The sequence below is a fragment of the Podarcis cretensis genome, assembly GCF_951804945.1.
Source record: "Podarcis cretensis genome assembly, chromosome: 17".
NCBI classification, from domain to species: domain Eukaryota; kingdom Metazoa; phylum Chordata; class Lepidosauria; order Squamata; family Lacertidae; genus Podarcis; species Podarcis cretensis.
Window position 1 is genome coordinate 36,741,056 of NC_137187.1, and position 27,606 is coordinate 36,768,661.

The 27,606-nt window shown below is 43.9% G+C and overlaps 1 protein-coding gene and 1 long non-coding RNA gene across 4 annotated transcripts; one reads left to right on the forward strand and one right to left on the reverse strand.

Moving 5' to 3' along the window:
* The first annotated feature begins 1,311 nt into the window (after positions 1-1,311).
* On the forward strand, positions 1,312-25,724 carry RAVER1 (ribonucleoprotein, PTB binding 1). Of its 3 annotated transcripts, none has more exons than XM_079960029.1 (15): positions 1,312-1,530; positions 8,106-8,172; positions 9,874-10,343; positions 12,648-12,839; positions 13,527-13,656; positions 14,320-14,420; positions 15,005-15,091; positions 17,212-17,323; positions 18,704-18,939; positions 19,962-20,055; positions 20,453-20,595; positions 21,120-21,197; positions 21,918-22,043; positions 23,867-23,950; positions 24,047-25,724. In XM_079960029.1, exons 1-15 carry the CDS (start codon positions 1,327-1,329, stop codon positions 24,191-24,193), a joined length of 2,271 nt encoding a protein of 756 aa, XP_079816155.1. In that variant the 5' UTR covers positions 1,312-1,326; the 3' UTR covers positions 24,194-25,724. The 3 variants fall into 3 exon arrangements, with proteins under 3 accessions (XP_079816155.1, XP_079816156.1, XP_079816157.1); XM_079960030.1 differs by having other exon boundaries at positions 15,008-15,091; XM_079960031.1 differs by lacking the exon at positions 15,005-15,091.
* On the reverse strand, positions 24,898-27,064 carry LOC307206801. Its single transcript, XR_013834507.1, has 2 exons — positions 25,998-27,064; positions 24,898-25,810 (listed from the first exon to the last, which is right to left on the reverse strand). It is a non-coding gene; the product is annotated as an uncharacterized lncRNA (long non-coding RNA).
* Between the last annotated feature and the right edge of the window lie 542 nt (positions 27,065-27,606).

The following is a 27,606-nucleotide window of genomic DNA, read 5'->3' on the forward strand; positions in this document are numbered from 1 at the left end:
CTTTCCAGGTATCCCCTTTGCTAAGGTATACCTGTATTTCCAATCTAACACTAGAACTCAAAGACACACACAGCATGTTAGAAGATTCAGGACAGCTTAAAGAAAGTACCTTTTCATGCAGTGCATAGTGAAAACCATGGAACTGACTCCAACCTTGATGGCTTTAAAAGAGGACTAGAGCAGAGAGCTACGGATGGCTACTAGCCATGATGACTATGCTCTACCTCCATAGTTGGAAGTAGCAATGCCACAGAATACCAGCTGCTGGAAACCACAGAAGAGAAGAGTTTCCCTTGAGTTTGCATTCTGCTCCCTGATTTCCCACAAGAGGCATCTGGCTAGTCGCCCTGAGTCCAGGATGCCTGATCCAGGAGGATATTATATGTTCTTAAAATGTTAGCAGTGGTTATCTACATTTAGAAACCTTGCACCTTAACCATGGGTATTGGGAGTGCCGGGTTTACGTATAAGCTAAACAAGCTATAGCTTAGGGCCCCACTCTCTTAGGGGCCCCAAAAAAAATTAAAGGAAAAAAAACACCTGGATGTACATTTCCGAAATATGATAAAAACCAAATAAAATAAAACCTACATACAGCAACAGTGTTTCACTGTTTAATTGTATTTCAGTTCAACAATCAATTTAATAAAATACATATTTTGTTATGTGCAAATGGCTTTAGATACCTATTAGGTCCATAAATTACCATATAACATACTGTATATTGAGCAAAAAAAACCAGCGACAATTTGTGACAAAGGACAGTTGGACATACAAAGGGCCTCATTACTTTCAGTAGCTTAGGGCCTCATTAAAACCTAAATCCGGCCCTGGGTACTGGTGCATTCTGCAACAATAACGCAGGAAATACATCATATAGACTGTATATAGAAAAAGCCAACAGCTGGCAATAGGCTGGGGGCGACTCAGGCTCCCGCCGAGGCTGCGCGCGCGGTTCTCCCTCTCCGGAGCCCTACCGGGGTACCAGCCCGAGCGCTCGCTTCACTTTATTCGGCTCCGCCCGGGCATTCGCACCGCGGCCTCGGGTCCAACTCCTCCCTCGAGCGCGCGGGACGAGCTACCGGAAGAAGAAGAGCGAGCCGCCGCCTCCCGCGCGGACCGCGAAGGGTTAACCATTCCTCCCCGCCCCCCGGCCAGGCCCAATCTCATTGGCGCGCCCGACCAACGACTGCCCGGGAGGCGGGCCGAGTTCTTACTCAGGCCAATGGGCTGCTGGCGTGCCGCCGCCGCCGCCGCTCTTTCCCAACCCCCGCTTCTCGCTGATCTTAGCCTGAGGGCGGGAGAAGAGGACGGCTGGCTCCCAAGATGGCGGCGGCGGCGGTTGTGGCGGGGGTTCCCGCGGCGGCGGCGGCCGACTCTGCCTCGTCGGCCCCGGCCAGCGCCCGCGAAGAGGAGCTCCCTCGCCTGGAGCCGGCCGAGGTGAGGAGCCGCCTGGAGAGGAGCGCCCGGCAGTTCCGCAACCGGCGCAAGGTGCTCATCCGGGGGCTGCCCGCCGACGTCGCTAACCAGGTGAGCCTTCTCCCCGCCCCCCCGCCGCCTTTCTCCGTCACCTTCTCCTGCCTGCGGAGGAGCTCTGCTGAACCCTCAAGCCTGCTTCGCTCTCAAAAAGCGGCAAACTAATCTGCCTCTGGTTGAGGGTGGACCCTCAATTCCCAAAACAAAATAAAAAAATTCCTTCCAGTAGCACCTTAAAGACCAACTAAGTTAGTTCTTGGTATGAGCTTTCGTGTGCATGCACACTTCTTCAGATACACAGATTCCTTCAGGTACCTCAATTCCCAGCACCTGACGCTACTGCTTTTCAAAAGCGCTGTCTGCAAAAGTTTCGAGATCCGGGTGAGGTCATTCGCCTTTGCTAGCGAAGCATCATCACTGCAAGTAAGAGCTGGAACAGGCGAGCAAAAAGCCCTTGGTCATTTATCTATTCCTGGCTGTACCATTTCCTTCAGCAAACTGTGGATCTTCTCCAGCCTTCAAGAAATAGATCTTTGCAAACAAAGCTAGTCTGCCAAGGAAAAGTTACAGATAGGTAGCCGTGTTGGTCTGCCATAGTCAAAACAAAATAAAAAAATTCCTTCCAGTAGCACCTTAAAGACCAACTAAGTTAGTTCTTGGTATGAGCTTTCGTGTGCATGCACACTTCTTCAGATACACATGTGTGCATGCACACGGAAGCTCATACCAAGAACTGACTTAGTTGGTCTTTAAGGTGCTACTGGAAGGAATTTTTTTATTTTGTTTTGCCAAGGAAAAGTTAGCGCAGAACTTCCTCTCTGACATAGGGTTTTATGTGTAGGGAGTATGGGGGGGTATTCAAACCCTTCACAAACTCACACCCCAGCTGCAACCCAGTACAGATGCAAATGGGAGTCTGACATGTTGTTCAGCTATTTTAAGGGGTGTTCACACACACAGTGAACACCTGAGGGGCAGTTGGATGACACCTTGTAGATGGGCCCCTGCCAACATGGCAATGTATTTTCTGTTCACAGGTATAAAGGTAAAGGTAAAGGTACCCCTGCCCGTACGGGCCAGTCTTGACAGACTCTGGGGTTGTGCGCCCATCTCACTTAAGAGGCCAGGGGCCAGCGCTGTCCGGAGACACTTCCGGGTCACGTGGCCAGCGTGACATCGCTGCTCTGGCCAGAGCCAGAGCCGCACACGGAAACGCCGTTTACCTTCCCGCTGGTAAGCGGTCCCTATTTATCTACTTGCACCCGGAGGTGCTTTCGAATTGCTAGGTTGGCAGGCGCTGGGACCGAGCAGCGGGAGCGCACCCCGCCGCAGGGATTCGAACCGCCGACCTTTCGATCGGCAAGCCCTAGGCGCTGAGGCTTTAACCCACAGCGCCACCCGCGTCCCGATTCACAGGTATAGTTGTACGCAAACAAGGCTCTTGTACATCCCTTTCACACAGACACTGAATGTGCAGCCTCCAGGGGAGGAAGAGCTGGTGTCCAGGGTGTGTGTGTAGCAGGTATAGCCACTTTGGCCTCTCACACATTCGCTGAAGGAAGGGCATGTTCTGAACGCGCTGCTAGTGGGAAGAGATGTGTGTTCTGCAATACAGGCACTCAGACACCATGGTTCACAAACAGACTTCAGACCAAAATAAAAAAATTCTCACTATATAGAAGGGTCTGGTGACTTCTGTTTCAGTGTATCTGAAGAATTGTGCATGCACACGAAAGCTCATACCAAGAACTAACTTAGTTGGTCTTTAAGGTGCTACTGGAAGGAATTTTTTTATTTTGTTTGGTCTATGGCAGACCAACACGGCTACCTATCTGTAACTGAGACTTCAGACCGTGGATTTTGTATCTGACTTCCTGCCCACTCAATACACCACAACTTTGTCAGCTTGGACACCATACCACAAACTATAGCTAAGCCATAACCATAATTCAGCATGATGTCTGAATTGAGCGAGACACATCATCAATATTTTCTGTTTCTATGGCTGTTGTAGAAGAATGCACATAATCCTATGGGTCTGGAGGCGACCTCTCAGTTGTGCATTGTTTTGTCCTCAGCTATGTACTGGCCCGTACGGGCAGGGGTACCTTTACCTTTACCTTTATGTATCATCGATATATTTCACTACACCTTTAGTTTGTACGCCATCTTTCTGTATTGTTGTACTCAAGGTGGTTTACAAGCTGAAGAAACAACAGAATATACAGCCAGGATCACATGTCTTATAATGATCTGATCCAATGAAAATAAGTCATAATAAAAAGAACAACTTAAAATAAACAAGTTCTATCAAATAAAGTAATATTCAATAATCTGTTAGACAAAATATCATTCTCAAATTATCAGCAAATAATAATTAACCAAATTCACTCTCAACAACCAGTGAATCATTACTAAACCATCATAAAGTCAAGTCACCATACATAATAATAGCACAGTACATTCCCATAACCTATGCATTGTGTTTTTAAATGCAGGAACCAGAAGTTAGGGTTGTAAACTGTGAATTTAAAAGGTGAAGAAGTGCCAGGGGCATTAGTAGGTGTGGTATTTCTATGCAGAGTCCACATGCATTCAAGATAGTCACAATAGCAGTCACTGGTGATAACCATTCATGTTGGTGAAAAAATGCTTATTATCTTGTTTACATTTGGACTTTCTAAAGAACTTTGACACATGTACTGCTGCTCTCTTGTATTGGATAGAATGTTCAATCTTTTTTCTTCTATAACCCTGTCACCTGTCAAGTGAGTAACGTGATGTACCTGCTGAAGTGGCTTTTACTCTGAAACTTAAGCAGTAAGAAATACGTTGGCTTTTAAAGTGCCCGCGGGCTTCTTATGTTTTGCTGCGTACATTACTAGAAAGAGATATTTGTTTTCTTGAATTAGTTGGCATCCACTTAGTGAGGTTGATGAGCAGCAGTTTTAACACAGAAGGAAGATGACAAGTTATTCACACAAGACACCATTGTACATTGCTGAAAACCTTTCTCTATGAACTGTAAATTAAATTGGCCATAGTTGTCTGCTTTTGAGGAAACAAATGAGCTGTTAAGGGAAATACAGTGGTAAGGAAACAGTGTGCTAACATTTTGTCTGTGTGTGTTAACATATTTGCATCTCTTTCAAGATGTGTCACAGAACATGTGATGCATTAACTTTGCTGAAACTAATCAAGTGTGGGTTGTCTAGTCATCGCCCACCTTGAGTTGGATGAACGGTGGACTAGAAATGTAATGAATCTACGGCATCTATGCACATTCTCAGATTTAGTTCATAGAGACCTGAGGGGAGAGTGCTGAAGCCGGAAGAACTCTGATTTCAACCTTCAGCAGTTGAAAGACGGTTGGTTGAAATGCCACCAATTAATTGCATGCAAGGTGGAGAGCTTAAAAGCTCCTTTTGTGCTAGATTTCCTGGCACAGAAAGAGCTTTTAAGCTCTCCACTTTGCTTATTGGTCTCTGTGAGGTCCTTGTGGGAACTCGCCAGCCTCGCTGGTGTCTCCCAGAGCTCTGTAAGCAAAGCAGAGAGTTTCGGCCCACTATAGGTGGGCTGAAACTCCTAAATGGATAGATACCATTTCTTAGAGATACAGTGGTACCTCGGGTTAAGTACTTAATTCGTTTCGGAGGTTCGTTCTTAACCTGAAACTGTTCTTAACCTGAAGCACTACTTTAGCTAATGGGACCTCCTGCTGCTGCTGCGCTGCCAGAGCACGATTTCTGTTCTCATCCTGAAGCAAAGTTCTTAACCCGAGGTACTATTTCTGGATTAGCGGCGTCTGTAACCTGAAGCGTATGTATCCCGAGGTACCACTGTACATGTTTCATAAATAGGTTCTAAGATGCACCTCTGTATAAATGTCTCATTTAAAAAAAAAAATTCTTGTGAGGATTACATTAGCATCCACATCCTGTAGTGGGGTGAATTGCCTGATCAGGAAAGGCAATTGAACTTTAGAAAGGACAGTGGAACTTCATAGGAAATCCTCATTGTGTACATTTTACATTATTACATAGAAACAGTTGAACAGCCCACCAGGTAAAGGTTTGACCCTGTGACCTGTCCTCATTGTTTGGGTGAGGTCACTTGATTCCCAAGCCCTATTGATTGCTGCCAAAGTATCAGAGGCAGGCTTCTAGAATTGCCTTTAATTGGAATGTCTGCCTTTTCAAGGGCGTCAGTAACACCCTTGCCCTAGAGTTTGGCTAGGTTTATGTTGGAAGAGTACATTGGAGTGTTTCAAGCTGCCTCTGGGAGGCACATTTCAAACCAGAGTCTTGCTTATCCAACTATGCACTCATGGTCAGAATGGTGTAGCTAGCTGGCTTGGCAGAGTTTGACCTTGAGCGAGGTTGACTCCTTTCTGTGAAAAGATCACACATGCCTCAAATGAGGTAACCTGTTCAGCACACCTGCTTGCCAGAAGTGAAAAGTATCTTGAGCAATAAGCGAAAGTGTTGCCTCAGGCAGCATAAAGCACATGCTAAATATTGGCTTGCTGCTGTTCAGGAAGACTGCAGTCTGGAAAGGAAGCTGATCTCCTGTGGTGCCAGCTGTTCTTGTTGATGATTTATGCTGATTATGCAATTCCCTCAGTAAATACAGACCATAATGTCATCTTTAAGTGGAGGTATAGTGCCTTCTAGTTCTCTTCTATTCAAACATCTTTTTTAGTTGAAAAACTTTTAATTCCATCAACACAAAGTCATTTGGCAACTAATCCTTATACAGTGGTGCCTCACAAGACGAAAATAATCCATTCCATGAGTCTCTTCGTCTAGCGGTTTTTTCGCCTTGCGAAGCATCCCTATTAGCGGATTAGCGCTATTAGCGGCTTAGCGGCTATTAGCAGCTTAGCGGCTTAGAAAAAGGGGGGGGAGAGGGAAAAGACTCGCAAGACGTTTTCGTCTTGCGAAGCAAGCCCATAGGGAAATTCGTCTTGCGAAGCGCCTCGAAAACCGGAAAACCTTTTCGTCTTGCGAGGCATTCGTCTTGCGGGGCACCACTGTAATGGTGAACGTAGGCCAGTTTTGTTTGTGAATTATACCTTGAGACAATATTTATTACTAGATTTCTATACCGCCCTTCAGCAAAAGATCTCGGGGCTATTCACAAGATAAAAATACAAGATAAAAGCACAAATAAATAGTTAAAACTGAAACAACAAAACAATACCCCCCACATGCACATTTAAAAGGCTGTAGAATGTTGTTCAGCCAAAGGTCTGGTTGAAGAGGAACATTTTTGGCTGGAGCCTAAATATATATAATGAGGGCACCAGATTACCATCCCTGTGAAGAGCATTCCACAAACGGGGAGCCAGTGCAGAAAACTCCTCCCTGCGAGAAGTGAAGTTACAGGGAACCAGGCACAGGGCCTTTTCAGTAGTAGCATCCACCCTGTGGAACACCCTCCCATCAGATATCCAGGTGATAAACAACCCTTTAAGTTTTAGAAGACATTTGAAGGCAGCCCTCTATAGGGAAGTTTTAAATGTTTGATGTTTTATTATGCTTTTATATTTGTTGGAAGCTGCCCAGAGTGTCTAGGACAACCCAGTCAGATGGGCAGATGATGATGATAATAATAATAATAATAATAATAATAATAATAATAATAATAATAATAATAATATAGCATATCCAAAACATATCCATTGAGCAGGTAAGTTTGTTCCTCGTTTATCTCAGAATGGATGAGTTCAGAATAAATTACAACATTTAAACATATTTTACTATTTCAGATATATCATGTGAAAAGGAAAAGAGCCTATGTCAACCAAACCTTATTATAAACTGGCAACAGGGATTCTCAGACCACACTACAGTAAAGTTATTCTTAATGTGACTTAACACAATCCTCAGCTTATTCAATAATTTTCTAATAATGTATCCCATATAAAACAGAGAGGGACTTTATCACATTCAGTTTTGAAGTTACAAGCACTTTAACAAAGAATTATTTGTTTAAGAAGACTTCCCAAAACCATATTTGATTATTATAGGGCTTTTATGGACTTAGGATCAAAATGTGTATCTGATTACTTTATTTGAGGGGTGGCCAGTAATATTATTGAGTTTGAACCCAGAAAGGGGACTTTTAAGAGCAGAGCATTTTTGCTATTTTTGTCAGTTCTCACACACACACACACACACACACACACACACACACACACACAGTGTTGCCAAACTTTTACTCTTCTGCTCAACAAGGGAGAGCTTTTCAAACCAGTTCTGTGAAAACCTGAATTGTGTGGCATATTTAGTTGGACTTTGTCCAAGCCTGCAAGATAAATCTTCAGATAAAAATTCCAGAACCAGGAAATGCTCAAAGCATTGATTAGGCTTTGCTGGAGTTGCTGCCAGGACGTGGATGCAGCTTTTACTATAAAATGAAATACTCATTTCATGCTCTACAGTTTAGCAGTGGGGTGTGAGTGGCTTCAGGAATGAGGACTGGGTATATTTTGCTGAAACTATCCTCTGGGCAGATTCTGGCCTCTGTGGACTGGAGTGGGGGAAGTGGCTGGGATTCCTTTTGATGAAAGAGGTAAAGTTTCCCACTCTGGCTCAAACTGGATTTCTTCTGTTGACTTTACACAGGAAGTTCATGATCTGCTGAGTGACTACGAACTAAAGTACTGTTTTGTGGATAAATACAAGGGAACTGGTAAGTAAACTAGCATTACAGAATTCTCCTTTCTGTCATAGGGTGGGTTGGCTCTGTTAAACGCTTGACAAATAGAAAATAATCTGCTGAACCTAGCTGAATGGACAGCCCCTTTCAATTAATTTCCATTGAATGCAGATTCATGGGTAACTAAAATATTGGGTTGATGCACATAGTTTATGTGGGTGGAGGTCTTTTCTAATCTTCTTCTTGCTTGCTCTCACTGGTGTGGACATTTTGTTTGTCTTGGTCTTACTGTCCTCTGTGTGTGATCATCCTTCAGTTTTGCACATTCAACCATATGTGAGGTGGCTAGTGACTTCATTTGGAAAATTAGAAGCCCAGGAGCCCCATGAGGTCTTGTATGTGCTATATGGTGGTATCTGGTTTTTGTGCTGGAAATAACACCATTGGCTTTTTCTGTTCATTTCTGAATATCCATAACTCACTCTCTACAGGTTGGGCAAGGCTACACATATATTCTTCCTTGTTGAAACAGTATAGTATTGTTGTGCATTAGAAATTGTTCATGAAAAGGAAGAGCTTCTGGCATGCATGCCTGAAGGTTGGTGGTTCTACTAGTGGGCCATTCATCCCATCAATCCTAACATCAATCAAGGGATGCGGGTGGCGCTGTGGTCTAAACCACTGAGCCTCTTGGGCTTGCTGATCAGAAGGTTGGCGGTTCGAATCCCCACCATGGGGTGAGCACCCATTGCTCTGTCCCAGCTTCTGCCAACCTAGCAGTTTGAAAGCACACCAGTGCAAGTAGATAAATAGGTACCACTGCGGTAGGAAGCTAAACGGGGTTTCCGTGTGCTCTGGCACTCGTAATGGTGTCCCGTTGTTCCAGAAGCCCGGAAAGCTGTCTGTGACAAACGCCGGCTCCCTCAGTCTGAAAAGCTAGATGAGCGCCACACCCCATAGTTGCCTTTGACCGGACTCAAGCATCTCTTAATAAAATATTAATTTAAAATGGAGTAAAACTGGAATTTAGATGTATGTGTAAATACATTAACAAAAAAAGAGGGAAGAAAGCAAACTTAGCAAGGGATGAATATCAGCAAATTTAAGTCACTTGTATATTGTTTGAACAGAGTAGTCAGCAAGTTTATAAAAGGCACAAAATTTATTTAGGATGGGGAAACACCAAGAGTAACCACAGATGTGCTCTTAAACTGGACGTGTAACTCACACTGTAAGCACCTAAAAGTCTTGGGGTAAACAATATTAATTTATCATGTCCCTGGCAGTTAGTTTTATTACAGCATCTTCCAGCTCTGAATGTCAGATGTTGGCAATGAAAAGAAAATAGTGGTCTGCGTCATGCTGTGCTTGATATCTGTTGTTTGGCCACAACTAAAGACAGTTTGCCAGACAGGGTAGATTTTCTGCCTAGTCCAGCATGACAATTCTGTTGTGTACAGACAACAACCAATTAACGTGCATCCGAATGACATATGATTGTGCATGCTTGCACAGCACCGAACCCAGAAGTGACCCCAAAACATCACTAAACACTTCAGAGGCACAACAGGGTGGGGCATACCAATATGCGGTGTGCTGGGAACAGAACCTCAGTGCAAAATGGTGATTGACTGTATACACCTTGAAATCTATGCAGAGGTTTGTGGGCATTGACTTGTGTGTTGCTATATAACGTCTTGTCAATAGCTTTTACATAACCTCGATCTCTTGCAGCTTTCGTCACGTTACTGAATGGGGAACAGGCAGAATCGGCCATTAAGCAATTCCATCTGAGCAAGCTGCGAGACAAAGAGATCACAGTGCAGTTACAACCTACAGATGCCTTGCTCTGCATTGCCAACCTGCCCCAGCTTTACACGCAGCAACAGTTTGAGGACCTGGTTCGGCCCTTTGGGAACCTGGAACGCTGCTTCTTGGTGTATAGTGAGAAGACGGGGCACTCCAAAGGCTATGGCTTTGTGGAGTACATGAAAAAGGATTCAGCAGCCCGAGCAAAATCTGACCTGCTGGGCAAACAGTTGGGAACACGGACTCTGTATGTTCACTGGACAGATGTTAACCAGTTGACCCTGGACCTCATTCATTCAAAGTGCTTATGTATAGATAAACTGCCACACAATTACAATGACATAGAAGAACTGAGGCAGACCTTCTCTGCCATCTGCCCTCCAACATTCTGTCAGGTAAGCACCTTGGGCCACAGGGAAGAGGGCTGCCCTTCCTGTCCTTAATAATAATAATAATAATAATAATAATAATAATAATAATATCTTTATTGTCATTGCCCCCTCTCGGGGACAACGAAATTTAGTGCAGCACTCAAAGCAATTTCACACAACAGGCTTATTGCACTTATTTTAGAATCCATTTACCAGGATATTTCTGAAGCAACAAAAGATCAGGCTGCCACCCCTTCCAGTTTGCTTCTGTGAATAGCACAACAGTGTTGTGTCACAAATTTCTTCAATAATGAAATTTAGAAACTTACTGCTGGCCCTAAGTGCTTGGTCACTCACTGCCAGGGGATTAACATTTGGCATAATTTCCAGCTCAAAGAAATTTATTTGTTTGAATCACACAACCTATCCCCAAAGCAAAAAGTTTGTTTTTCTGTGTGCTCAACATAGAATACAGTGGTACCTCGGGTTACATATGCTTCAGGTTACAGACTCCGCTAACACAGAAATAGTACCTCAGGTTAAGAACTTTGCTTCAGGATGAGAACAGAAATCGTGCGGCAGCAGTGGGAGGCCCCATTAGCTAAAGTGGTGCTTCAGGTTAAGAACGGACCTCCGGAACGAATTAAGTATGTAACCAGAGGTACCACTGTAACAAGAAATGTAGAGTTGGAAGGGATCACAAGGATCATGTAGTCCATGTTGACTAGACTGCACTTCTGGCCAGGGTCAAGGAAATGTATAGAACATAGAAGTCTCATTCTGTGGCCACAGATAGTCTCTCTTCAAATTCTATATACAGTGGTGCCTCGCAAGACGAAAAGAATCCGTTCCGCGATTCTCTTCGTCTAGCGGTTTTTTCGTCTTGCGAAGCAAGCCCATTGATGGATTAGCGGATTAGCGCTATTAGCGGTTTAGCGGCTTTTAGCGACTTATCGGCTTAGCGGATAAGCGGCTTAGAAAAGGGGGGGGGGAGGGGAAAAAACCCGCAGGAACTCGCAAGACATTTTCGTCTTGCGAAGCAAGCCCATAGGAAATTCGTTTTGCGAAGCACCTCCAAAACGGAAAACTCTTTCGTCTAGCGAGTTTTCCGTCTTGCGAGGCATTCGTCTTGCGGGGCACCACTGTACTGGCACCTGTCTCCTCCATATTTTTTGTGGTTTTCTATAAACGTGAGATGGGCTATATCCTTTTTGTCACCTGATAGCTGTAGCAGCAGATGCAGCCACACTAGTAGACTGTTTGCCACACCAATTTAAGTAGTAGTATTAATCTGTTGGGTAGAAAATGTAAAAGACTCTGGCTCAGGCAGTTGCATATTTTAAAAGCTGCACAAGCCCCATCAGTGCAAATGGGATATAATTAGCCAAATTACCTGTTGTAACAGTCTGGTAATGCTAATAACAGGGCTATTGGCTATAACTTCACCTTCCTCCGCCCCCCCAATTCCATATAACAAAATGTGAATTGCAACATAGTGTTTTCTTTGACTGCATTGTTGGACTTTTTGAGGGGGAAAGTGCTTGTTGGTTACCAACCTTAAGGCAAAAGAGGGATGAGGTTAGCTGTTGTGATTGTGCTAATGAGACTCTTGTGGGGGGTTGCTGTAAGATTGTTCTGTCATTCGCCCCTAGCCTAGCAATTCTCTTGTCGTAGCTTGGTTCTCTTGACAAAATGAGGTTATACATGTCCCAGTAAGCCAGAGATAACCATTGTGGTGCTTTCCATATGTTGGACTACAGTTCTCATCATCCCAGACTACTTGCCATACTGGCTAGGGCTGATGGATGTTTGAATTCAACATCTGGAAGGTACGCATTGACTACGCCTGTCCTAAGCGCAAGAGGATTTACTGATGCAGAATCTTGCTGGGATTCCCTGAGGCTGTAGGTTATAATAATAATAATAATAATAATAATTTATTATTTATACCCCGCCCATCTGGCTGGGCCTCCCCAGCCACTCTGGGCGGCTTCCAAAAGAATATTAAAATACTATGATACATCAAACATTAAAAGCATCCCTGAACAGGGCTGCCTTCAGATGTCTTCTAAAAGTCTGGTAGTTGTTGTTCTCTTTGACATCTGGTGGGAGGGCATTCCACAAGGAGGGCGCCACTACCGAAAAGGCCCTCTGCCTGGTTCCCTGTAACTTGGCTTCTCGCAGTGAGGGAACCGCCAGAAGGCCCTTGGTGCTGGACCTCAGTGTCCGGGTAGAACAGCTTGGTTGGCTCAAAGCATATAAAGCAGCCATGTCCTCTTTCTCTTGTGCCGAGTCACCTTCTTACTGCCTTCTTTTCCTTTTGCGTAGTTGGCGTGTGGTCAGGATGGGCAGCTAAAGGGCTTTGCAGTCCTTGAGTACGAGTCAGCTGAGATAGCAGAGATGGTCCAAGAGGCCACCAATGGCTTGCCACTTGCTGGAAACCACATCAGAGTGTCCTTCTGTGCTCCAGGCCCTCCTGGGAGAAGCATGCTAGCTGCTCTGATAGCAGCACAGGCAACAGTAAGGTTCAATTCACAATAATTACTGTATGGTTTTATGTTGTGAGCTGCACTGAGATTTTCTTCATAGCAAGTGGTATAAATATGTTAAATGATGCCTCTTCCTGTGGGTAGTTTGAAATCATCTCCTTGCCAATACTGTACCACCTTTTGTTCCTTTATCCACCTTTCTCCTCATGCCTGTATCTTTTTAAGAGGTTTATACTTTGGCCCAGAGTTGGGTGTTACATCTCCAGGGACTGACACAATGCCTCCATTGTTTTGGTTTTGAACAAATTTCTGCTCATCAACAAGGCTTCCTCCTGTAGCCATTATCTGTTCTATATGGGCATCCACTGTATTGTGTGGATGGTTTGATACTGATAGACTCATTAAGTAAAAAGGAGAGTAACTTAATTACATTTCAGCTCACCTCATTACAAGGGTACACGTTTGAATCGAGACAAAATACAGCTCACAGAAGCCCAAAGGTCCCCCTCCAATGGCCCAATGTGGCAGGCTGTCTGTCTTAAGTGTTCTGTGTTGTAAACTGTTAATTACTTTGTGAGCTGAAACCTTAACTGTACACTCGGATGCTCCCTTCCTGCATGGTTAGAGTCATGATCATGAAAAGGTTCTTCTATCAGTTAGTGAGTCCGGGTGCCTCTTGATTTTTGTTGTGTTTTTTTTGCTGCTGTTGCTTTTACAGGCACTTAACCGTGGAAAAGGGCTTCTTCCTGAGCCCAATCTTCTTCAGATTCTGAACAGCTTAGGGAATCCTACGTCAGTCCAGCTCTTATTCAACCCTCTCCTTCATGGAGCCATTGGAGGAAAGCAAGGCAAGTATTCGTAAGTGGCCCTCAAATAGGATGTCTCTGAAAGCACCTTTGGTATTGAGCTATGTGATCTTGGGGTTTCCTCCCACTGTGAGCCCATAGAGTATGTTAGATCTCCTCAGCCTTTAGTGGCATCTGCTAGTGGCCAGATGTGTTGTCACTGACTTGATTGGAGCTGCAATCAGACAGGGATCATTTGTATTCACAATACAGATATGATAGTTGTTGTTTTTATCTTGGGCTGTAGAAGAGCAGGTTCAAAAAGATGGGAAGCTTTCCTCAGATCAGAAAGAGCTTGAATTCTTACCAAATATTTGTGTTGGATACAAAATGGATAAGATGGCACTTTTGCAGATGTAGTATGCGCTTTAGAGTTCTTCAAGAGGCAACCAAAATGGTGTTCATTCTTACTCGTAGTTTGTCTAATGTGAGGATTTGTGCCTAACAAACCAGTGCTGTCAAGGGGGGGGGGGAACTAACTTGGACTCATTCATCAAAAGCAAAAGTGAATAAGGTATTCTGATAACTTTAAAAGATGAAGGGTTTCACGGTTTGGGCTGTTCTTTTTGGTTCAGTTTGCATTACTGCAGTATTTTGAGAGGTGGCTAAGGGATTCCCCACCCCATTACATTGAAGAGTTTTTAAAACTTTCCTTTTCTTTTTCAGGAATCCTAGGAGCCCCTCCATCAGTGCACCTGCTAAGCAACCCTGCCCTGTCCACAGCTCTGCTTCAGCTAGCGCTTCAAAATCAGACACAAGCACAACAGGTAACTGCCATTCAGTGATGCAGGTAAAATAACATTGATGTTAATCTTTGCCCTATCCATGGATGGGCTGGTGTTCCAGATTGCATGAAGATAAAGAACAATCTCCTTGTCTCTCTCTCCCCCCACTCCTCCGCTCCTAAAAAACACCCTCTATATACAGATACATATCTCTGCAGGGGCAGCAACTGCTTTGGAAACAAGTACCTTGGGGTTATACCTGGGGATCATTCTCTTCCACTACTCACCAGCAGCCTAACTCATTTTAGCCTCACACTCAAAAGAATCTAGTTGCATCTATTCTTTAATTCTTCACTGGAGCTTCTCTGTGTACAGTTGCAATGCTATGCCAAATGGCAGGGAGAATTTTATCAGCTGTGGTTTCATCTGGTTCCTACAGGGCAAGATCTAGTCTGCTTGATCTCCTGGTAATAGAAATGTCCTTGGGGTGGCTTGCCTTTGCAAACAGCAGGAGTTTGATGCAGGCTCTTACTTTCCAACTTCCTTCTCTGTTTTTTTCTTGCCTGTTTTAATTCTCTTGGCTTTTAGTAACCCTGTCTCTGGTCTCTATTTGCTTTCTGCTCCAGAAGGCATTTCTTGGAAACTTGCTCTTAGTCCAAAACCAGGTCTGGACACAACTCCTGCAGAACAAGGAAAACCAGGCCATATTCCATGTGAGTGGTAGGCCAGACCTGTGTGTGAAAATCATGCTGCTTGTGTGTGGGTGTTTATTGTGTGTACGCTGCATGAAGGTGCACTGCAGGGACCATCCTCCAGCTTTAATCATATTCTAGTCTCACTGGGGAGGATGTGTTGTGCAAGACATCCCCCTAGATCTAGGACTTCACTCTGTTTAAGCCTTAAACCCCATAGTTTCAGGGGGGCTGGCTTGCGGTAGCATTTAGCATGACTAGTAGAAGGTTTTCTGATAAAGAGAGGGTTCTTGGTTGATGAGGAGCGCTCTTGTCAGTATGCAAGTCCTCTTCACTGCCTCTTCACTTCCTTACGGCTGAATGGGAACATACTTATTCCAGTGAGTGCTGTGTGCCTATGCACCATCAATTGAGCTGTACCGTTGTGGAGCAAAATTAATTGTGCATGATGGAGCAATTCTGTACATGGTGGTCTGAAGTTTTCCAAATATCTAGCATTATTTGACAAGGAGCAGTGGAGTAGAGGGCAAAGAGGTAGAGCTGCAAAAAAATAATAATATGAACAGGTCTGTTTTCCACATCTCCATCTCCTTCTGGAAGTATACCCAAATGGATTGACATAGGCCCTCTGAATTTGGATGGGGTAAACCTCTTCCTGGTGCCTCCTTGTTGAAAACCATTGCTTATCAAACTTCAGACTTTTGTTCTCAACAAGATGGGTTTCAGAGCATAGCTCTCTAGGCTTCTATTCTGCTTTGCTGCCCCCAACCATTGATGGAAGAATCTGCCACAAACAACTATTAGAACTTGCCATGGTTGGGGTGGAGTTGCATCGGAATTAAATAGCCTTGAATGTTGTGGTTTTGCCTGCTGTTAATGTTGTCCCTGTTGCAGCTGAACAGCAAAATCCATCCCAACTATCACTGTACAGGATCTTTCAAATAATAGTAACTCGTATACTCAGAACAGTGATGCAAGGAAGTTAGCAGCCAGGACTTTCTGTACTGGATTCTCTGAGGGTTGCTTTGAAATGGAAATACAGCTGTAGAAGAACAGCTGGAGAATGGGAAAAGGCCATGAGTGTGCTGGAATTTAAGCTAACAGTTTGTGCTGTAGAATCCTGTTTGTGTTGCATTTGGGCCACTTGCAACAGCTAAACTCACTCAGTCTTTACCTCAAAGTCCTGTGAAGTCCACCTGAAAGACATTGGTGCACCTCTTTCCTATCTATAAAGCTCCATCTTTCTCAGGCTGTTCTGTATCTGAACATAGCTTGCCAGGAGTGTCCAGTGGTATTCAGTTACCTGGGCACTGGTTTAGCAAAAGGATCTGCCCAGCGTCTGTAAACTGCATTCAGGTGGTCTGCAGCATGTATGCATTAAATAGTAATACTGGTTTTCAGTTGTGTTTTTACTGCTTCTTTAGATTCTTATACAGTGGTGCCCTGCAAGACGAATGCCTCGCAAGACGGAAAACTCGCTAGACGAAAGAGTTTTCCGTTTTGGAGGTGCTTCGCAAAATGAATTTCCTATGGGCTTGCTTCGCAAGACGAAAATGTCTTGCGAGTTCCTGCGGGTTTTCCCCCCCCTTTTTCTAAGCCGCTTATCCGCTAAGCCGCTAAAAGCCGCTAAACCGCTAATAGCGCTAATCCGCTAAGCCGTCAATGGGCTTGCTTCGCAAGACGAAAAAACCGTTAGACAAAGAGAATCGCGGAATAGATTCTTTTCGTCTTGCGAGGCACCACTGTATTGTACTTTATTGTGTTACAGTCTGAATTTAATAGAATGCAAAATGTTAGAAATAAAAGAAATACTAAAAAATTAATTTTAAAACCATACATCACCTAGCACAGCACAATTGCTGCAACAGGCAGAAAAATCATTAAGTGGTCCATCAGCAATTTTCAAGTGGTCCGTTTGAGGGGGGGGGGAAGCTTGGGAACCACTGCTCTAGAGACATGAGTGATGTGGCTTTATGTAGTTGATCCCTTTTTCCTTAACCATTTGGATCAGTTTGCCTTTGGCATTGCCTTGCTTGAGATTAGTGGCTTGTAGTGGGTTATTGGCTTGAGTGTGTTGGATTTTTATCACACGCAGTCTTGTTTCCTGTCTTAATTGTGGGAACATATTGATTTGTTTGTAGAAACCAGGAATCTTGGGAGAGTCTCCACTGGGTTCCTTGCAGCATGCTTTGGGAATGCAAAACACACCAACTTCTCAGACAGGAAATCAGTTACTGAGCGAGATGTCCTCAGGTAAGTGCTTTGTGGTATAGGGTCATAACAACATCCTCTCCAGAATTTAATTTTTGAGTGATGGTTTCTACTAGAAGCTAGGGAAATCATGTTCTATAAAGTCAATATACCTAGGCAGTGAAAGTATGGAAAAACTTACGGATCAAGGAAACTCTTGATTCTTTCAGAAACTAACTGACCACAAAATATAGCTTATCTGTTCTTCTTTTTCTCATTTAACTTACTTTGCAGATTTTTACTTTTAGTAAAAGGTGAAGATTTATACGATCTGAAGAGAAACCACCTTAATAACTGTTAATATATACTGTTGTTATACTTTGTATTTTGGGTCTATGGACTGCAATAAAGCTGTGTGTGATTTTTACTTTGCTGATCCAAGTCCAGAATTCTTTCATCATAACAGAAGGGAGAGTATTTGTTTGGGTTACTGTATAGCAGACTCTCCTTTGAATAGAAGGCTTTGGGTTGTAGTGAGAGGGCAAAATATTTTTTTTGTTTGAAATCTTAGCATAATTGGTGCTGCACCTCACAGCAACTTCATCTCATCAAGATCTACTCCTACAGCAACTGCAGTAACTGTTGTTATTTTCGCAAGCCACAACAGTTGCTTCTTCAGCTATGTTCTGCTTGTTCTGGCCCATGAAAAATCTTTTTGTGCATTTTATTTTTACTTCTCTTCACTTCAGAGTAGCTCCTGCAGCCCTGTGTGGAAATTAGGTAGGTGGCGCCACTCCTCACAGAAGTTATGTCGCAAGATCGGCGGAGCAAAGAACTCTGCTAACAGATCAAACAAGTATATCCTCAGGCCCTCAGTTGTTGAGGAAGGGAGAGGTTTCAGGCTAGTTGCACAGCAAGTTGTTCAGCAAGTCCTCATTCGGAGCACGATAGCATGGAAGGGAGCAAATTAACTCCTTCCATGCAGTGAGTCCCGTAGTGTTTAATGAAGGGATGTTTTGAGTTTTAGCTCCACAGGAAGCCAGCAACCTGAGCAACACACAAGGAGAGTTGGGTTTGCTACCTTTCTTGCATTGTCTGAAGGAGTCTCCCCACCCATGCCTTTGCTGAAGGTGGTAGCAAACTTTCACCCCACCCATTGTCCTCTTGCCCCCATTGGAGCTTTTCATTGTTCCTGTGGAAAGGACTCAGACCAGCAGGTTATGTATAAATCCCTACCAGGTTGGGTAGCCCCATTTTACTCCCTTACTCACTGGCAAAAGCCCAGCAAATGACCTTCTACTCTTTAAGGTATTTTAACCTTAAAGAAGTGGTTAGTTGACAACATTTGAACAGTAAATTGACTGGCCCAACCTGATGACTTGGGTTCCAAAACTACTTTATATTAGGAAGTGGCTCTCACCTGGGTGCATGTTCTCTCCTTAGGTGGCTCCCTACCTTCTGACATGGCTCCAGGACCTGTGAAGTCTCCAATCTTGCCTTCAGGAAACCTGCCTTTGCCATCCTTTCTGGGACCATTGGGAATGGAGAGGGAGAACTCTGTGATAGGACCCCACCTGACCCAACCTGGGCTACAAGGCCTCACCAGTTCTATCCTGGGGTCTGTGATCAGTGGGCTTCAGAAGCCAAAGCAGACAGAGAATGGGCCACCATCATCTGGGGTAAGTGTGAGGCTATCAGCGAACTTTTGTGAGGAATCTGGTACCTTGTGAAGGTTTACATTTTTGAAAATCTGAGTATATGTTATGTGGTGCTTTTCTGTCCTTCATCATTGTAGTTTAGAAACATGTGAGGGTCTTGACTGAAGTGCTTTTATATTGCATGACAGCTTCAGTTGTGCTTTTCCTTCCTGTACCTATTCCCTTGCAGCTCTCCTCCTGCTTTTGAATTCTTCAGTTCTCATGCCTGCATTGAAACCCTGGGTTGAAACTGTTGCAACTGGATAGAAACGTAACCAGTTCCTAGACTTCTAGATATTATTATCACTAAATTTATTACCTGCCCTTCAGCTGCAGGTCACAACAATTTAAAATTCAGAATTGAAAACAGTTAAAGCAAATTACAGTCACAGGAATAGGGGGTGCCCTGAAAACACCTATCTTGGATAGCATAGGCCAGGGTAAAGAACATTTCCAAAACCTGTATAGTGAAGAAGCCAGATGCACATCTGTGGTGAGGAGATTCCTCATCTTCAGAGCTGCCGCAGAGAAGGCCCTCTCCCCCTGGGCCACACACAACAAACTTATGAGGGAGGTATATCCCTCAGGAGGTGGAACTGCCAAGAGGAGCCCCTTATAGCATAACTGACTCCAGGGGTTTTCAAAATGGGGCTGCAAGTGATCAGCTGGAAGATGTTCAGCATAGTGTAGGCACTGTGTTTAGCCTGAACACACCTCTGTAATCAGTATGTCAAAAGCATGTATATCCTCTCGCACATTTTATTAGAAGAAAAACTGCCAAGTGTCTGTTGCTGAGAATCTCTTTAAAACCAATAGATCACTTCACCAAGCGCCAACGCTGGACTTAACTTTTAACTTTTTATTTTTTAATAGAGGATGCATCCACCTTTTCTTCAAAAAATAAAACTGTTTAACTTTTTAATCACACAATGTGTGATTCGCCTTTGTTAGGGGCACAAGCTGGAAACCTCTAGGAAATGGTCTCACTGTTGCCTCTCTTACAGGTCTCTCTGCTAGGAGAGCCACCCAAAGACTTCAAGATTCCACTCAATCCTTACTTAAATCTGCAAAGTCTTCTCCCTACGAACAAGCCTGGAGGTAAGGTGGCCACATCTTAAGTGGTATTCGGCCTGTTGAAATTAATGGGCTAAATTTAGACATGTTAATTTCAGTGGGTCTACACTGAATAAAAGTTATCTGAATGCCATCTCTTATTTGGCACAAGGGGAAATAAAAGTACAAAACTGTCCTCTAGTACTTGCTAGAAAATCTAATTTCTGGTGTGTTTTGAGCTGTCTTATGGAGGCAGGATGGGTAAGAGGCATGGCAGTTTTTAGTGCTCTTTCTGCCTGCAGCTATAGGCCTTGCATGATTAGACAACGAGGGTGTTTCCTGCAGCCCTGAGGTGAGTCTAGAGTAGGACAAAGCCTTTCCTATCCCTGGTTCTTCTACCGTGCTGCCTGCATGATGATAGTCAGCTCTTTTGTCTTTGTAGGTGGGGCCAACAAAGCCTTCAGCTTGAAGACTGGTGTACTGGGCAATGTTTCAAATCCCAGAATTCCACAGGCCTCCCTATCTGATGCTGTGTTGCCTTCTTCTGGGCTGACAGGAGACGGCTGTGCTTTTGACTACCAGCCAGTGAGTACTTGAAGATCCATTATGGCCATGGCTTCTGAATATAAACAGCAAGGTTAAAGCGCTGGAGTTGCTTTCATTTATCTTAATGCCCTTTAGGCTCTGCTTCTTCATTCTGTATTATTATTCTGTGTGGCAGCATCTGCTAAAAACATTCTTGTTTAGACAAGCCTGCCCAGATGCTTAAGGTGTAATTTTAATCTCTTTTAGTACTTTGCCTTTTGTATGTTTTAGGGTTGTAATTTTTTATTGAGTTTATTGCCTTATCTTTTTGTAAAATGCTTTGAGGTTATTTTGCAATCAAGCAATGTTGATTTTATGAAATAAATGTTATGTTCCTGTATGCACAGATTTCTAGTTCTCATTGGTGACCATATCAATTCAAATGACATAGAATCCGAGTTGGAAGGGACCCTGAGCTTCCATGCTTTAACCAACTCAGCTATGAAAAGTTTGGAGCATCATTATATCCAGTTTACACAACTCGGGATTAAAGAGTTCCTGCCTTTTCTCTTTTCTATCAAAAGGACTTGGGAACACGAATGTATCCGCAGGCCAGAGAGACAGGGCCCCAGCTAGGTGGATTTGCACACAACAAGCAGAAGGTAAACATCCATTGTTTTAAATGCCTCTACCTAGCTTGGATGGGGTAGATCCAGAGGCAGCCAACATGGTGCCCTTGCTGAACTGCAGTTCCCATAATTGCTGGCCGTTGGCCATGCTGGTGTGAATTGATGGGAGTTCAGCAGCATCTGGAGAGCACCGTGTTGGCTACCCCTGGGCTAGTCCCAAGGGAGCTGCCTCTGTCATATTTATATTCCTAAATACTGTGTTGGATTTGATATGGTGGCACTAAAAAATGTTGGCTCCTGGCCTCATCCAATGAAAGGCAGTAGGTTTAGAATGCTGCAGTGCCATAAGTATGAGATTTGTTGTTATGAAATGTTGTGATTTGTGCTAGTTTAATGTGCATGGAAGATGGTCTGGTAAGGAACACCCACAAACGTGGCGGTTAAGAGCAAGCCATACTTGAAACGGTCGCTAACTGTGTAGAAGAATGCACAAGGAGGGCACAGAGCTGTGGAAGGTTGTGGGCAGGAAACGGACTCTTTCTTCTAGCCATCCTGCAGTGCTGAACTGGTGACAAGTGCCTGCTGCCATCCTCCTTTCTCTCCCTCTCCAAGGCAAGTTGTCACTTAGAAGTGCTGCATAGGCTGGTGGGAGAGGCTCAGTCATTTTTAGTTGTTGCTGTCCTACAGTATGGAGAGGGGTGTGAGAAGCTCTGCATACAAGGAGCCGGTGTGAATCTTGTTCTCCTTTTCCAGGTGTCATCACCTGGGTTTGAACGGAACAGCCTTGGAGCCCCTCTGCCTCCGTTCTATTCTGGATCCCCAAGCTCCTATTTCACCAGCGGCCTTCAGGCTGGGCTCAGACAGAGCCATCTAAACAAAGTAAGATTTCCCATAATGCCAGCTGTGCTTTGTGTTAGGATGCAAATTTGGATGGTTTTGGATGCTACACTGGCACACAAACAGCTCCAGTCACTTGCTGCTGTGGTCTCATTTTGATTTTGTTATCTGTTAAATTTGTATACCTCTCTTCACCTCAAGATCACATGGCAGTTCACAACATAAAAATACAAAATGAGAACACGGAATAAATAAAAACAAATAAAGACAAACTCATTCATTGGCTGTCTGGAAGCATCCCCCATGCTTTTCACTTGAGTCTGTGGCCACTAGTTTTCCCTATGACAACACAGAAATGGCCAAACCTCAGTAGAATATGATCAAGGGAGATTGCAGACACTTTCAGATATAACCCACAAAGTGCTTGAGTTGCAGATCTTGTAAAAGAAAAGGTGAACATGGAATTGCTTTGATTATTATAGTGGGAATAGAGAATCTATTTTGTTGTTGGATTCTAGCTCCCATCAGCTCCAGCCATCACAGCTGCTGGTCAGGGATCGCAAGAATTGTAGTCCCAACAATACCTGGAGCCTGGAATAAGAAGGAAAATATTAGTATAATAATGGGATCCAAATAACAAGAAAACTAGTTTATGTGCCTATACTGTGCTCGGGGCTTGCTTTGCCAACAGCAGACCCCATGATACATTGTAAACCTTTTGGAAACTGATGATGCTTTTTAAAAAGCATTCTGATCTTGCATTGATCCGTTTAAAGTGCAAGATCCCGATGGACATGCCTTGGCAAGCGTAGTGATCTGTTCTTGTATTACTAGCAGTCTCAAAACCTGCAACTGCAGACCCTTCTGTAGATTGACCCCAAGATACAAACTAAATTACCCGTATTTTTCGCTCTATAGGGCGCACCCGAGCAAAGGACACACCTAGTTTTCAGAGGAGGAAAACAAGTAAAAAATATTTTGAATCAAATCAGTGTCAGGGCTGAAGGGGGAAGCCTTCACCCCGCTGCCCTGCGGAGGCTTTGCGCAGCTGACCCCGAAGCCTTTGGAGCGCAGCACAAGGTCCCGCTGCGCTCCAAAGACTTCAGGGATAGCCACCCGAAGCCTTTGGAGTGCAGCGGGACCTCGCGCTGTGCTCCAAAGGCTTCGGGTTCCTTTCGCTGAAGCCAGGAGAGTCTTGCTTTCCCGGCTTCAGCGAAAGAAACCCGAAGCCTTTGGAGCACAGTGCGAGGTACTGCTGTGCTCCAAAGGCTTCAGGCGGCTATTTCTGAAGCCTGGAGAGTGAGAGGAGTCGGTGCGCACCGACCCCTCTCACTCTCCAGGCTTCAGCAAAAGCAACGTGTAGCCTCCAGAGCATGGAGGGAGCGCTCCTTCTGCACTTTGGAGGCTTTGTGTTGCTTTCGCTGAAGCCAAGGAGCCTGCATTCGCTCCATAGGACGCACAAACATTTCCCCTTCATTTTTGGAGGGGAAAAAGTGTGTCCTATAGAGTGAAAAATACGGTAGTCTAATTTTATGCTGTTATTTTGCACAGAGGGTTTCTGGCTTCATTTGTTAGCGTGAAATTCTTGGATGCTTTTCTTCAGGAACTTGAAAGAAAAAGTATTTGGAAGGAAATCTTACAGGACAGCCAGAGAGGTTGGGGGGCAGGTTTACAGCCATGCTAAGCAAACAAGCCAACTCACTCAGGCCACTTGTGAGACCTAGCTTTGCCTCCATATCCCTGAAGGACTGACATCTTGCCTTTATCAGTGTAGTGTTTTTCATAGTATCATGCTGGGTAGTGGAGGGGGGTGTCAGCCTCGCAGTCAGAAATGATGTTAGTTCTACTCTTGCCTTTTCTTCCAGGCAGTTGGGATGCCACCTGTGAGTGCAGCAGATGGCATCATGGGACTAGGACCAACAAGTCACTCACACAGCACCTACTCAAAGGTGGGTTGGTAGCGCTTTGAACTTTGAAACCTTTAGCTCCTCCATGTCTTGTCATTTCCCTAATTCTGCCTCTCTTCCCCCTCATTGCTTTTGCAGACTCCGGTTGGTGGCCAGAAACGGGCCTTTTCCCACCTGCTCCCATCCCCAGAACCCAGCCCAGAAGGGAGCTATGTGGGTCAGCATTCTCAAGGCCTGGGAGGGCACTACGCAGACTCCTATATGAAGCGAAAGAGGATATTTTAATCAGTTTCCTATAGAAGCACTCACTTTTCTCCTTCCCCAAATATGTAAATTTTTGTAAAAATGTTTTTAATGTTTTGCTTAGACTTGGTTTTAAGACTCTGTGCAGAGGACTTGGCTTCTGAGCATGGGATCCAGTTCAAGCACACCCTGGGCTTTGAAGATGAACCCTTGGTGCTTTTTGCAGCAAATGCCCCTTTTCCCTAAGTGAGGCTATTTCGACAATCAGGAGAAGCACCACCAAACTGCAGACAGCTCCCTACTGCCTCTCAGTCAGCTGGACCAAAATGAATCTGGATGCCTTTTCCCTACTTGGGCTCCTTCCTGTTCTGTGCTCTTATTGCAGTATATTCTACTTGCATGGTCCTGTTGAGCAAGGGCCTTGCCTTCTAGAGATACGAGTGTCTTGCCTTAACACTTTTTCCAGCGAAGGAATGTACTTGCATTCTGTAGGTGCCTCTGGATTGCTGCAGTGTGATAGAGCAAACTACTAAAGAGGAAGAAGATGGCAACAGAGAACTCTTGTGTCACGTTGGAAAACACGGTCCTGGTCAGTTGCAGCCTGTCACCTTCACTCTGCTCCTGCGGCCCCCAGGTAGAGACATGACTCTGCCTCCCCTGCAATCTGACTTTGCTTTTATTTTTTTAAACATTAAGTCTGTGTACTTATTTTGGTTATGATTAATTTGTAAATTACCTTTTTTAAAAAAAAAATCCATGCTTTTAGTTACTTCCTTTAAAAATACATAGTTTAGAAGTGTGTGATCTTGGTAAACTCTATGAACTTGATTTATTTGTTTTAAATTCCCTCCCTCCTTGGGTTGTTGCTGTTTTTTCATTGGTTTAGACCAATTCCTTCTTGGGTGCAAAGGTTTTTTGAGTGAGTGTGGTTTTGTCTTAATGCTGATCCTGCAGTCTGATAACACTTAAGCCAGGCTCCTGTGGCTGGGTCTGCCATTGCGTGTTGTTCCCTGGGGTGACTTAGAATTTTGCTTAGTGTTTTTCCATCTTGGTGGCAACAGGAGTCCTCCATTTGAGAGGACCCAGCTTTGAAGCTACACCTGCACTTTTTGCAGAGCTAAGATTTTTGAGTGGGTTCCACTGAACTGGCATTTTCAAGCTCCAGTCTGAACTTACTGGGCTGTGAATGATCCTCTTCCCCTTACGCTGGGCTGAGGGTGAGAAGATGGAAAGCACAACCCTATTCTACCAGGACATTTTCTGAACAAGGTCCAGGTTTAGCTTGGTACAGAGATAAATAAATGGCCCTATAAGTTGCTTAACCATCTTAGGTTCACAATAGTTCCATATTACCCATTCTCCGTGTGTGGAGTTTGCTTTGAGACAGAGAAGGGGGTCTGTGGCCTTTTCCCTGGGGGATTTGTAGTTTAGCCTATATACATTTTCTGTTTTATAAACATGCTATGATGATTCTACTGTAGATACTGCTTGGTTAGCTGTATATGTCGTGGGATTTGAAATCCATTGGCAGCTGGATACCAACTTTCCAAAGTAAAGTTATATTTATATCAAACCTTGTCTTGCTTTTTCATTCTTTGTGCATGGAGCTTTAAGAATAATGAGCAGTGGAAGCAGATGTTTTTGAGAAAGCTGGATTGCCTAATCTCTGTACCAACTGTATATACAAAGGTTAAAATACACTCTAGAGCGGGTTGGCAACCTTCAGACCCGGGGGGCTCTCTGTATGGATCGTGGGGCTCTCTCCAGGCTGCTCCTCTACCCAGGTTGCACCTGTTTGACACCCACCCTCCTAAAGTAGTTATGTAGTGAACTTTAGTAATACTACTTGCTGGCTTAAATAGAAGATGGAGAGGTGAGTGTGTGGTTTGGAACTGGCACTAAACTGTAGGCTGTGTTCAAAGACGAGTCATGTCCATTGTTCTGCTTCCTTTTGCCTCTGGCATTGCCTGCCACAAGAATGCAGCACCTGGAAAGTTGTCCAGAAGAAAATATGACCCTCTGGCTGAGAAAGGTTTACTCTCCCCCCCCCCCCAACTTGTAACTACGAAACAGGTTGAATTATTATTCAAATAGTACCACATTAAAGTGCAAAGGTGCTAGACTACAGGTAAAGCATCTGTTTCAACAAAGGCTCCTCTAAATGAATACTACAACTTCTAATTTCTTTGGGGAAAGTTGGATTAAGTTTGAATGATATCCTTTCAGCATAGATTTGTGCCGTCTTTTATAAGAATTTTTTTCCTGTAAGGTATACGTAATTCCCTCCTCTATGACATATTGTATAAAAACGACACAATTTTGTATCGAAACAAAATTACACATACACTTGCTTTGCTTCAGCATACAATGCAAGTTGTGCAAAGTGCTCTCACTCCACTGGGCCAAGGAAATCTCTTCTTAGTTAATGAAAGGCTTGTCGGCCCTCAACCACTCTTGAAGGGATAGTATCTCCATTTGTGCCATAGATTTTAAACATAATACCTGTCAAAATATTCAAAGATTAGATAAATGGACCTTGTTACAACAATGTTGATGAAGGGCTTGTTTACACCTTTGTTGCTAACTAGTGTATAAATCCAATATGCACCAGAAGAGAGTGAGAAGGCTACATAGTGATGTCCCAAAAGGAAAAACGGGTAAGATTTAATGGTGGATCATCCATAAGCTTACGTGAAACAAGATGGAATAGGGCTACCATTGGCTTCTGATTAAAATATTAAGATCTGCCAATTTCCAGAGAAACGGGTGCTACCGTGGCTAAGCAGTAGGCCTTCTTGCCTCATAGATCATTTTCTGTTTGCTTCCTCCATGGCTGCAATGCTCATCTGCTTTATTTTGGTATTGAATTTAAGTGAATTCAAGCACAGGACCTTTTGGACTTAATCCTCCTATGTTTAACAAAATGGTTATTTTAGTCCTTTCAGCATCTGCAAAGTTAGGGGATATCCTGCATTTCTAAGATGCTAAAACAGAAGCACCGAAGGTTCTCAAGTAGCGTTGAGCCCAAATGACTTGCAATAAAGCAGATCTGATTGTGTCTTCTGACTTGTTACTTAAAAGCAGCTTAGGAAGGTGGAAAGGGTGGACTCTTAAACATTATTAAAAGCAGCAATATTTGGAGGATGCTTATAGACAAGCTGCTTTGATCAAAGTCCAGTCCCGCTTCACTCAAGCTACTTCTAAGAATGAAGAAGTCCTGTGGAACCACTCACAAATCTTTAACAAAAATTATTAAAAATACAAACAAACAATTTGTCTGTGTTTGATTTGCAGCTTTTTAAATAAAAAATTGCATCTGATCTCTTCAGTCTCTTGCTTCTTATGTAATTCTGCTCTTGGCAAGTAACTTATTTCAGCCTTTTAGTATGATAGGGCTGGGCGGACAGGTTTGGCAGGACATTTTTCTCTCTCTAGGCATCATATATCACGAAAAG